The 12,121-nt window shown below is 48.8% G+C and overlaps 1 protein-coding gene across 1 annotated transcript in view; it reads left to right on the top strand.

Annotated features, from left to right (window-relative positions):
- Positions 1-12,121, top strand: part of LOC137347478 (uncharacterized) — a 179,122-nt gene that overhangs the window by 105,526 nt on the left and 61,475 nt on the right. Inside the window, exons 11-13 of the mRNA XM_068011924.1 lie at positions 1,622-1,711; positions 6,194-6,241; positions 7,125-7,340. Of these exons, the coding sequence (XP_067868025.1) occupies positions 1,622-1,711; positions 6,194-6,241; positions 7,125-7,340 (354 nt within the window). The remainder of the gene's footprint in view (positions 1-1,621; positions 1,712-6,193; positions 6,242-7,124; positions 7,341-12,121) is intronic.

Below are 12,121 nucleotides of genomic sequence, written 5' to 3'. Positions count from 1 at the left end.
CTTCTCACCAACTCACCGACTGACATAATCAACATTCTCATCTACTCAGCTTCTCGTCTACTCATTTTCATAGATACCCAACCTTCACAACTAATCACTGACTCACCTACTCACCTAGACACCAACTATTAAACCTTCCCATCTCCTCAAACTTCACACCGACTCAATCTTCTCACCTACTCAACATTCCCCCCTTCTCAAGAATCCCACATTCCAAACTTCTCATTTAATGAACCATCCCACCTATTCAACCTTGCCTCCGACTCAACCTTCACACCTACTCAATTTCTTACCTGTTCAACCATCTCAGCTGTCTGGCCCACTCAGCAGCTCACTTCTCACCTACTCACTTTCTCAGTTATTCACATATTCAACATTCTCACCTACTCAACTTCTCACCTCTTGAATCTACCCACCTACTCAGCTTTGCATCTGATCACCAGCGTACTCACCTACATAATCCTCGCACCTAATCACCTCCTCAACTACTCAGCTTCTCATCTACCTACCTCTTTACTTATCGCCGACTGATCCCTCCCACCTTCTCAACAATTCATCTTCTCACCTATTCACCCAATCACCTTTTCATCTACTCAGTCTCACCTACTCACATTCTCACCTACTCAACCTGTTCACCTTCTCACTTACTTATCTTGCCATCTTGTCACCTACTCACCTTCTGAACCCTCCCACCTAACCTTCTCACCTACTCACCAACTGAAACCTCTCAACTATTGAATCTTCCCCACCTACTCAGCATTTCAGCTTCTCACCTTCACAACTTCTTACCGGCTCACCTTCTCACGCACTGAATCCACCCACATACTCACTCTCTCACCTACTCAGCATCTCAGTTTCTCACCTACCATAAAGAAATCAAACCAAGGACAAGGGATTATTTCTAGAGTGATAGAATTGTAAAGTAGAGAAGTTATGCTAAACATCTATCGAACCTCATTTAGACCACAAGTAGCATACAGTTTGCAGTTCTAGTTGCCATATTATAAAAAGTATATATAAGCACCGGAGAGGGTGCAAAAAAGATTTACAAGAATAATACTACAACTGCACAATTATACCTATCAGGAAAAAATCACCAGGCTGGCTCTCTTTTCTCTTGAAAAGTAAAGGCTGAGGGGTGACCCAATAGAAGTCTTTAAAATTATGAAATGTTCTGATAGAGTTGACACAGAAAGATGTTTCCAGTTGTGGGGAAGAAAAAAACTAAAGGTCATCAATATAAAGTAGTCAATAAAAAATCAAACAGTGCATTCAGAAGAAACTTCATTACTCAGAGAGTGTTGAAAATGTGAAACTCATTACCAAAGGGAGTAATTAAGGGGATAGTATAGATACATTTGATAGTAAGCTAGGTAATATGAGGGAGAAGGGAGTAGTGGGTTATGTTAATGGAGTTAGATGAGGAAGGATGGGAGAAGGCTCCAGTGGAGCATAAACATGGACTGGTTGGGCTGAATGGTTTTTCTGTGCTGTATGTTCTTTGTAATTCAATATAATCTACTCACCTTCTCACCAACTCACCAAGTATTATCTTTGCCACCCTACCCTTCAATGTCTTCTCTCTCAAAAAGCATTCTACAATTGTCTCTGTGTATCACAGGTTCACCTCCACCTGAAGCAACACCAGAACCAGAACCAGAGGCTGCCCCCACGCAAGAGGAAGCTCCAGCAGCTGAACCAGAACCCGCAGGTAGGACGACAGCAAGTGAGGAGCAACTTAATACCCAACGGAGGCTGACAAGTGCAGAATCCTTATATATTTTCTATATACTAAATACTTTAATGAGGCTTCTTAACAATTCAGGCAAGAAATGAGCAAGCACACGCCATATTGGATCCTTATGCCTAAAATGGGCATGGGGTGATTGAATGTCCCAGCCTTATTCTGAGGCCGAGTCTGCTGGCTGCCCCATGCATTCCTACTGGTAGGAGGCCTCAGCCAACCCACTCTGAACCCTGGGTGGGCCAGACAACCATCTTGCCTGCCAAGCCTACCAGTGCTGACCATATACCAGCTATCAGAAAAGGCCCAGGCCATTCAAACTACCAATGTTTCGAGTGCTCATCCTTGACTTCCACCTTCTCTCAATGTTAATGATCTTGTGAGGTGCATTTGGAGCCTTGTGATCCAGATCTTCCAACTTAAGGCCTGGAACTTGGACTACCTCAGTTCCAACTTCATTTCCCTTTGTCCTGTTGGAGCTCTAATCAATGTTACAGCAGAACTGCCCACCAGAATGGCCCTGGACCTTTGGCCATAGTATCTTCACCAAAATCCAGGAACAGCATGGAAAGCGCAACTTTGCTTCTCTTTCCTCCAGGTTCCCAGCTAGGAGCATAAATCAATATCTGAGTAGCTCTGAGTGCCTCTCAAGTCCACCATTGCTGCAGATCCTGGGTTAATAATATTGATGCTCACCCATCAATATCCTTTTCTTTTACTTCGTAAAATGCATCACTCCCTGGTAGCCTTTTCTTTAACTGTAGCAAGAAATATGCGTATATTGCAATATCAAATCTGCTATAGTTATCCAATATTTCCACATTCTGTCCATTGTGTTTCACTGTTCCTTGGTCTCAGCAACTGTACACACGATGTTGCTCTTGGCTTTGTTATGGCACGACCACTCAAGACAAAGCCCCCAATCAAAATATATGATTCTGATTGCTGTGGGATCAACGCACAGTCAATTCAGTCCTGTCACTCTACAGTTCGCATAACATATCACTTTAAGCTTCCCCAAATTAAAGAAAGCCATAGCCAAATTAAACCATCTATTAACCCCCGAAGGAGGTGAAATAAACCAGGTATCTTTAGATCAACAAATTAACTGTTTATTGGAAAAACAAATCTTAAACACTAATAAGATAAAACAACATTTAAAAAAGTAACAACAATATCAATAACAGGTCCTTTTAGATTTATGCTTCCTGACGATCAGTCCTCTGATTCAAAGTCCACTCGCAATCTTCCAGGGTCCAATGAGGTAAGGAAATCCAGTCCAACATCCGAAGCTTCAAACTCCTTTCCAGCTATGACCACAGCAGAATAAACAACTCGCAACCACTTTCAAAAGAATCAATCTGGCTTAACTTTTAGAATTTTGAGGGGTAAAATGTAGTCAGTCTAAATTCACTTCCTTCTGTTTAAATTGACAGAGATCTCTTTTCAGTTCATGCTGTCCCAGCTGTGTCTGTCTCTCAATCATCTCTGTAAAAGCCAGATTTTTCAGCTAGTTTCAAAGTTAAACGACAACATCCTGTTCTTGGTTTCTGAATGGCTGTATCTGGGACAACCAAGATGCACTTCCCTTGCTAACTTCTGATCTTGCTGTCTTAAAGCAGTACTGATTAAAGGCCTGCTCAGGTCAGGGAAAAAGAACCTGACCGAACCGCAGCGAACCTGAGCCCGACTCGAGTCCCACCAACTTTGCCCCGAGCCCGACCCGACCCGACGAAATAGTGAGGGTTCAGAGCCAACATGTACCCATTAAAGTGACGGGTAGGACCAACAAGTCCAGGTAACCCTGGATGTCAAGGGACATAGAGGATTGCATCAGGAAAAAAAAGGAGGCTTATGGCAGATTCGGAGCACTGAAAACAGCGGAGGCACGACAGGAGTATAGAAAGTGTAGGGGGGTACTAAAAATAGTAATGAGAAGAGCGAAGAGGGGGACATGAAAAAACACTGGCGGGCAAGATAAAGGAAAATCCTAAGGTGTTTTATAAGTATATTAAGGGAAAGAGGATAGCCAGGGAAAGAGTAGGACCCATTAGGGACCAAAGTGGCAATCTGTGTGTGGAGCCGGATACATAGGTGAGGTTTTAAATGATTACTTTTCATCTGTGTTCACTATGGAGAAGGCCGATGTAGGTGTAGAGATCAGGGAGGGGGATTGTGATATACTTGAACATATTAGCATTGATAGGGAGGAAGTACTAGTTTTTTTAGCAGGCTTAAAAGTGGATAATTCCCAGATGAGATGTATCCCAGGCTGTTATGTGAGGCAAGGGAGGAGATTGCAGGGGCTCTGACACAAATTTTCAAATCCTCTCTGGCCACTGGAGAGGCACCAGAGGACTGGAGGACAGCGAACGTGGTACCATCATTCAAGAAGGGTAGCAGGAATAAACCAGGTAATTACAGGCCGGTGAGTCTAACATCAGTGGTAGGGAAACTATTGGAAAAATTTCAGAGGGCCAGGATTAATCCCCACTTGGAGAGGCAGGGATTTATCAGGGATAGTCAGCATGGCTTTGTCAGGGGGAGATCGTGTCTAACTAACTTGATTGAATTTTTCGAGGAGGTGACTAGATGTGTAGATGAGGGTAAAGCAGTTGATGTAGTCTACATGGACTTCAGTAAGGCTTTTGATAAGGTCCCACATGGGAGATTGTTTAAGACGGTAAGAGCCCATGGGATCCAGGGCAATTTGACAAAGTGGATCCAAAATTGGCTTAGTGGCAGGAAGCAGAGGGTGATGGTCGTGGGTTGTTTTTGCGAATGGAAGCCTGTGACCAGTGGTGTACTGCAGGGATCGGTGCTGGGACCCTTGCTGTTTGTAGTGTACAGTAATGATTTAGATGTGAATATAGGAAGTATGATAAGTAAGTTTGCAGATGACACGAAAATTGGTGGTGTCAGAAATAGTGAGGAGGAAAGCCTTAGATTACAGGACGATATAGATGGGCTGGTAAGATGGGCAGGGCAGTGGCAAATGGATTAATCCTGAGAAGTGTGAGGTGATGCATTTTGGGAGGACTAACAAGGCAAGGGAATATACAGTGGATGGTAGGACCCTAGGAAGTACCTAAGGTCAGAGGGATCTTGGTGTGCTTGTCCACAGATAACTGAAGGCAGTAGCACAGGTAGATAAGGCGGTTATAAAGGCATATGGGATACTTGCCTTTATCAGCCGAGGCATAGAATATAAGAGCAGGGAGGTTATTGTGGAGCTGTATTAAATGCTAGTTAGGCCACAGCTGGAGTACTGTGTACAGTTCCGGGCACCACACTATGGAAAGGATGTGATTGCACTGGAGAGGGTGCAGAGGAGATTCACCAGGATGTTGCCTGGGCTGGAGCATTTCAGCTACGAAGAGAGACTGAAAAGGCTAGGGTTGTTTTCCTTAGAACAGAGAAGGCTGAGGGGGGACCTGATTGAGGTGTACAAAATTATGAGGGGCATTGATAGGTTAGATAGGAAGAAACTTTTTCCCTTGGCGGAAGTGTCAATAACCAGGGGGCATTGATTAAGGGGCAGAAGGTTTAGAGTGGATTTGAGGAAAACATTTTTCACCCAGCTGGTGGTTGGAATCTGAAATGCACTGCCTGAAGAGGTGGTAGTGGCAGGAACCCTCACAACATTTAAGAAGTATTTAGATGAACACTTGAAACGCCATAGCATACAAGGCTACGGGCCAAGTGCTGGAAAATGGGATTCGAATAGTTAGGTGCTTGATGGCTGGCACAGACACGATGGGCCGAAGGGTCTGTTTCTGTGCTGTATAACTCTATAACTCTATGAGCCTGAGCCTGACCCGACCCGACCCGACCATCCTTTACTTACCTTCCGACTCGGAACCTCCAGGAAGCTGCAGCGTGTGCATGATGACATCATAGAGACATCACTCGCTCACTGCACAGACTCAGTTTCCCTGCTTTACGTCCCGGACTCCCAGCTCAGGTAAATTTTTTAATTTTAATACATACCAGCAGAGCACTTACCGTGTGTATCCAGCCCGATCCGGACCCGGCCCGCCCTGACCTGAGCCCAAATGCCGGACCCAGAACAGGGACCTGACCCAACCCGAACCCAACACATGTCGTCGGCTCCCTTTGGCTTTGGGTCGGGTAGCAGGCCCTTCGTACTGATCCTTTGCTGTCTTAAAGTCAAACCGCATATTTCCCAAAAAAAAAAGGGTCATGGCAGCTTCCCTCATTAAAAATTGCCTATTATTGTTTGTCTTTTTCATTTACACACTGCCAACCAGATTCCAGTTAATGTCCCGAAAGCCTTTCTACTTATCCCCGGTACTACTTACATACTTACTTTACTGATATATAAGGGCATGGGTGAGGGTGAGCCTGCATTGCATAAGGTGTTTATTTGTCATAATTTCTTTAACACGTATGGTGCGTTGAATTTTATGCAGTGTTCCCATCCAACAGCTCCAGTTCCCGAGACTGAAGTGGAGGCTGCCCCGCCAAAGACCACAGGTAAATGTTCAAGTAAATGGTGAGACAACTTCATCTCTTTCCCCAGCAGATCTATATCAGAGCCCTCATTGAACTGGTCCCTGGGACACTCAAATAATGTTTGAGATATTTAGAGTGTGTGGGCTGGGGAGACTGCGTTACAGGCCAGAGAAGATATCCTGAATGTTAATTGTATGCTGCTTGCCACACAGTACACCTATAGAAGAGTCCTCAGTTGGGAAGACGTTGAGGAGCAGTGTGTAGCCACCCAGAGGAGCAGGAGAATGGTTGTTGGTCGGAAGCGCCAGCAGCTACTGCAAAAGGGAGACCTTCCTTTTTATTGTTCAATGGCCAGCATTTATTGCCCATCCCTAACTGCCCTTGTGAAGGTGCTAATGGCCCTCCTCCTTGAACCACAATATCTGGTGCAACAACTGCTGGGATTGCATATACATGGATAGCTATCTGCACAGGATTTCATAGCAGCATTGGGTGAGGAAGTATTTTGCACGTAGATTGTGTTATGTGGTTGAATATCGTCACATGGTTGGATGCGACCTAATGCATAGACAGGACCTGTTACGTCTATTGCTACAAAAGCAATACATGATCCCATTTACTGATAGTCCTCTGCATGATTTGAACAACATTGTGAAGTAGGAGAGACAGCTGAAGACACAGTCACTTTGTTTTTGAAAATATGCCTCATGTTTCCTTTGAATGACAGCATGCAATCAGTCCTTGCTCTCACACTATTATGTGATTGGATATGGCTGTGTGGTTAGGTACAGCCTTGGATTTAGACATTGTAACTGGATGCCTGTTGTGATTGAAGTCCAGGCAAGTATGTGAATAGTCCCCTGCATTTGGTGCTGATGCACTAATATCTCTGTTTCGTTTGCAGATACCAATCTGAACAAGTTTGAGTCGGAAGCTTTGGAGGCCCATAATCACTACAGAAGCTTGCATGACACACCTGTTCTCCAGTACAGTATCAGCTTACGGGAAGAATGCCAAAAGTGGGCAGAGTTCCTGGCAACTACTGGATTTATAGAACAAAGTCGTACCAAGAATGGAGAGAACATCTGGAGTACAGCCAGTGCCACTGAAGAAATTTCAGGCTTGTATTTCCCTCTCTCTTCTCTTTTTTTTTATTTTCCCTTCAGTTGTGTGCCATGAACTGTGGTGTGGGTCTGATACCAGCTCAGTTCCATGAGCTGTGGTTTGGGTCTGATACCAGCTCAATTCCATGAGCTTTGGTGTGGTGTGGGTCTGATACCAGCTCAATTCCATGAGCTGAGCTGTGGTGTGGGTCTGATACCAGCTCAGTGCCATAAGCTGTGATGTGGGTCTGATACCAACTCTGTGCCATGAACTGTGGTGTGGGTTTGACACCAGCTCAGTGCCATGACCTGACCTGTGATGTGGGTCTGATACCAACTCTGTGCCATGAACTGTGGTGTGGGTCTGATAAAAGCTCAGTGCCATGAACTGTGGTATGGGTCTGATACCAGCTCAGTGCGATGAGCTGTGGTGTGGGTCTGATACCAGCTCAGTGCCATGAATTGTGGTGTGGGTTTGATGCTAGCTCAGTGCCATGAACTGTGGTGGGCGTCTGATACTAGCTCAGTGCCAGGAGCTGAGCTGTGGTGTGGGTCTGATACCAGCTCAGTGCCATGAGCTGACCTGTGGTGTGGGTCTGATACCAGCTCAGTGCCATGAACTGTGGTGTGGGTCTGATACCAGCTCAGTGCCATGAGCTGAGCTGTGGTGTGGGTGTAATGCCAGATCAGTTCTATGAATTGTGGTGTGAGTCTCATACCAACTCTGTGCCATGAGCTGTGGTGTGGGTCTGATGCCAGCTCAGTTCCATGAGCTGTGGTGTGGGTCTGATAGCAGCTCAGTGCCATGAGCTGTGGTGTGGGTCTGATACAGCTCAGTTCCACGCGTTGTGGTGTGGGTCTGACACCAGCTCAGTGCCATGAGCTGTGGTGTGGGTCTGATACCAGCTCAGTTCCATGCGCTGTGGTGTGGGTCTGACACCAGCTCAGTGCCATGAGCTGTGGTGTGGGTCTGATACCAGCTCAGTTCCATGAGCTGTGGTGTGGGTCTGATACCAGCTCAGTGTCATGAGCTGTGGTTTGGGTCTGATACCAGCTCAGTTCCATGAGCTGTGGTTTGGGTCTGATACCAGCTCAGTGCCATGAACTGTGGTGTGGGTCTGATACCAGCTCAGTGCCATGTCCTGTGTTGTGGGTCTGATACCAGCTCAGTTCCATGAGCTGTGGTGTGGGTCTTATACCAGCTCAGTGCCATGAGCTGTGGTGTGGGTCTGATACCAGCTCAGTTCCATGCACTGTGGTGTGGGTCTAATACCAGCTCAGTGCCATGAGCTGTGGTGTGGGTCTGATACCAGCTCAGTTCCATGAGCTGTGGTGTGGGTCTGATACCAGCTCAGTGTCATGAGCTGTGGTTTGGGTCTGATACCAGCTCAGTGCCATGAGCTGTGGTGTGGGTCTGATACCAGCTCAGTTCCATGAGCTGTGGTGTGGGTTTGATACCAGCTCAGTGCCATGAGCTGTGGTTTGGGTCTGATACCAGCTCAGTTCCATGAGCTGTGGTGTGGGTCTGATACCAGCTCAGTGCCATGACCTGTGGTGTGGGTCTGATACCAGCTCAGTGCCATGACCTGTGGTGTGGGTCAGATACCAGCTTAGTTCCATGAGCTGTGGTGTGGGTCTGATGCCAGCTCAGTGCCATGAACTGTGGTGTGGGTCTGATACCAGCTCAGTGCCATGAGCTGAGCTGTGGTGTGGGTCTGATACCAGCTCAGTGCCATGAGCTGTGGTGTGGGTCTGATACCAGCTCAGTGCCATGAGCTGAGGTGTGATGTGGGTCTTATACCAGCTCACTGCCCTGAACTGTGGTGTGGTGTGGGTCTGATACCAGCTCAGTGCCACGAACTGAGCTCTGGTATGGGTCTGAAACTAGCTCAATGCCATAAGCTGAGCTGTGGTGTGGGTCTGACACCAGCTCAGTGCTATGAGATTTGGTGTCGTGTGGTTCTGATACCAGCTCAATTCCATGAGCTGAGCTGTGGTGTGGGTCAGATGCCGGCTCAGTGCCAGGAGCTGAGCTGTGGTGTGGGTCTTATACCAGCTCAGTGCCATGAGATTTGGTGTGGAGTGGGTCTGATACCAGCTCAGTTCAATGCGCTGTGGTGTGGGTCCGATGCCGGCTCAGTGCCAGGAGCTGACCTGCGGTGTGGGTCTGATACCAGCTCAGTGCCATGAGCGTTGGTTTGGGTCTGATGCCAGCTCAGTGCCATGAGCTTTGGTGTGGGTCTGATGCCGGCTCAGTGCCAGGAGCTGACCTGTGGTGTGAGTCTGATGCCAGCTCAGTGCCATGAGCTGTGGTGTGGGTCTGATGCCGGCTCAGTGCCAGGAGCTGACCTGTGGTGTGGGTCTGATACCAGCTCAGTTCCATGAACTGTGGTGTGGGTCTGATACCAGCTCAGTGCCATGACCTGTGATGTTGGTCTGATACCAGCTCAGTGCCATGACCTTTGATGTGGGTCTGATACCAGCTCAGTGCCATGCGCTGTGGTGTGGGTCTGATACCAGCTCAGTGGCATGAGCTGTGCTGTGGATCTGATACCAGCTCAGTGCCATGAACTGTGGTGTGGGTCTGATACCAGCTCAGTGCCATGAGCTGTGCTGTGGATCTGATACCAGCTCAGTGCCATGAGCTGTGGTGTGGGTCTGATGCCGGCTCAGTGCCATGCGCTGTGGTGTGGGTCTGATACCAGCTCAGTGCCATGAGCTGTGGTGTGGATCTGATACCAGCTCAGTGCCAGGAGTTGTGGTGTGGGTCTGATGCTGGCTCAGTGCCAGGAGCTTTGGTGTCGTGTGGGTCTGATACCAGCTCAGTGCCATGAGCTGAGCTGTGGTGTGGGTCTGATACCAGCTCAGTGTCATGAGCTTTGGTGTGGTGTGGGTCTGATACCAGCTCAGTGCCATGAGCTGTGGTGTGGGTCTGATACCAGCTCAGTGCCATGAGCTGTGGTGTGGGTCTGATGCCAGCTCAGTGCCCTGAGCTGAGCTGTGGTGTGGGTCTGATACCAGCTCAGTGCCATGAGCTGTGGTGTGGGTCTGATGCCAGCTCAGTGCCAGGAGTTGTGGTGTGGGTCTGATGCTGGCTCAGTGCCAGGAGCTTTGGTGTCGTGTGGGTCTGATACCAGCTCAGTGCCCTGAGCTGAGCTGTGGTGTGGGTCTGATACCAGCTCAGTGCCATGAGCTGTGGTGTGGGTCTGATGCCGGCTCAGTGCCATGCGCTGTGGTGTGGGTCTGATACCAGCTCAGTGCCATGAGCTGTGGTGTGGATCTGATACCAGCTCAGTGCCAGGAGTTGTGGTGTGGGTCTGATGCTGGCTCAGTGCCAGGAGCTTTGGTGTCGGGTGGGTCTGATACCAGCTCAGTGCCATGAGCTGAGCTGTGGTGTGGGTCTGATACCAGCTCAGTGTCATGAGCTTTGGAGTGGTGTGGGTCTGATACCAGCTCAGTGCCATGAGCTGTGGTGTGGGTCTGATACCAGCTCAGTGCCATGAGCTGTGGTGTGGGTCTGATGCCAGCTCAGTGCCCTGAGCTGAGCTGTGGTGTGGGTCTGATACCAGCTCAGTGCCATGAGCTGTGGTGTGGGTCTGATGCCAGCTCAGTGCCAGGAGTTGTGGTGTGGGTCTGATGCTGGCTCAGTGCCAGGAGCTTTGGTGTCGTGTGGGTCTGATACCAGCTCAGTGCCCTGAGCTGAGCTGTGGTGTGGGTCTGATACCAGCTCAGTGCCATGAGCTGTGGTGTGGATCTGATACCAGCTCAGTGCCAGGAGTTGTGGTGTGGGTCTGATGCTGGCTCAGTGCCAGGAGCTTTGGTGTCGTGTGGGTCTGATACCAGCTCAGTGCCATGAGCTGAGCTGTGGTGTGGGTCTGATACCAGCTCAGTGTCATGAGCTTTGGTGTGGTGTGGGTCTGATACCAGCTCAGTGCCATGAGCTGTGGTGTGGGTCTGATACCAGCTCAGTGCCATGAGCTGTGGTGTGGGTCTGATGCCAGCTCAGTGCCCTGAGCTGAGCTGTGGTGTGGGTCTGATACCAGCTCAGTGCCCTGAGCTGTGGTGTGGTGTGGTGTAGTCTGATAACAGCTCAGTGCCATGAGCTGTGGTGTGGGTCTGATGCCAGCTCAGTGCCATGAGCCAAGCTGTGGTGTGGGTCTGATACCAGCTCAGTGCCATGAACTGTGGTGTGGGTCTGATACCAGCTCAGTGCCATGACCTGTGATGTGGGTCAGATACCAGCTCAGTGCCATGAGCTGTGGTGTGGGTCTGGTGCCAGCTCAGTGCCCTGAGCTGTGGTGTGGTGTGGGGAGGGTCTGATACCAGCTCAGTGCCATGAGCCAAGCTGTGGTGTAGTTCTGATACCAGCTCAGTGCCATGAGCTGAGCTGTGGTGTGGGTCTGATACCAGCTCAGTGCCATGAACTGTGGTGTGGGTCTGATACCAGCTCAGTGCCATGACCTGTGATGTGGGTCAGATACCAGCTCAGTTCCATGAGCTGTGGTTTGGGTCTGATACCAGCTCAGTGCCATGAACTGTGGTGTGGGTCTCATACCAGCTCAGTACCATGTCCTGTGTTGTGGGTCTGATACCAGCTCAGTTCCATGAGCTGTGGTGTGGGTCTTATACCAGCTCAGTGCCATGAGCTGTGGTGTGGGTCTGATACCAGCTCAGTTCCATGCACTGTGGTGTGGGTCTAATACCAGCTCAGTGCCATGAGCTGTGGTGTGGGTCTGATACCAGCTCAGTTCCATGAGCTGTGGTGTGGGTCTGATACCAGCTCAGTGTCAGGAGCTGT

The sequence above is a fragment of the Heterodontus francisci genome, chromosome 32 (genome assembly GCF_036365525.1).
Source record: "Heterodontus francisci isolate sHetFra1 chromosome 32, sHetFra1.hap1, whole genome shotgun sequence".
NCBI lineage: Eukaryota > Metazoa > Chordata > Chondrichthyes > Heterodontiformes > Heterodontidae > Heterodontus > Heterodontus francisci.
The sequence above is the reverse complement of the archived record's forward strand: the minus strand, read 5'-3'. Positions and strand labels throughout refer to the sequence as shown.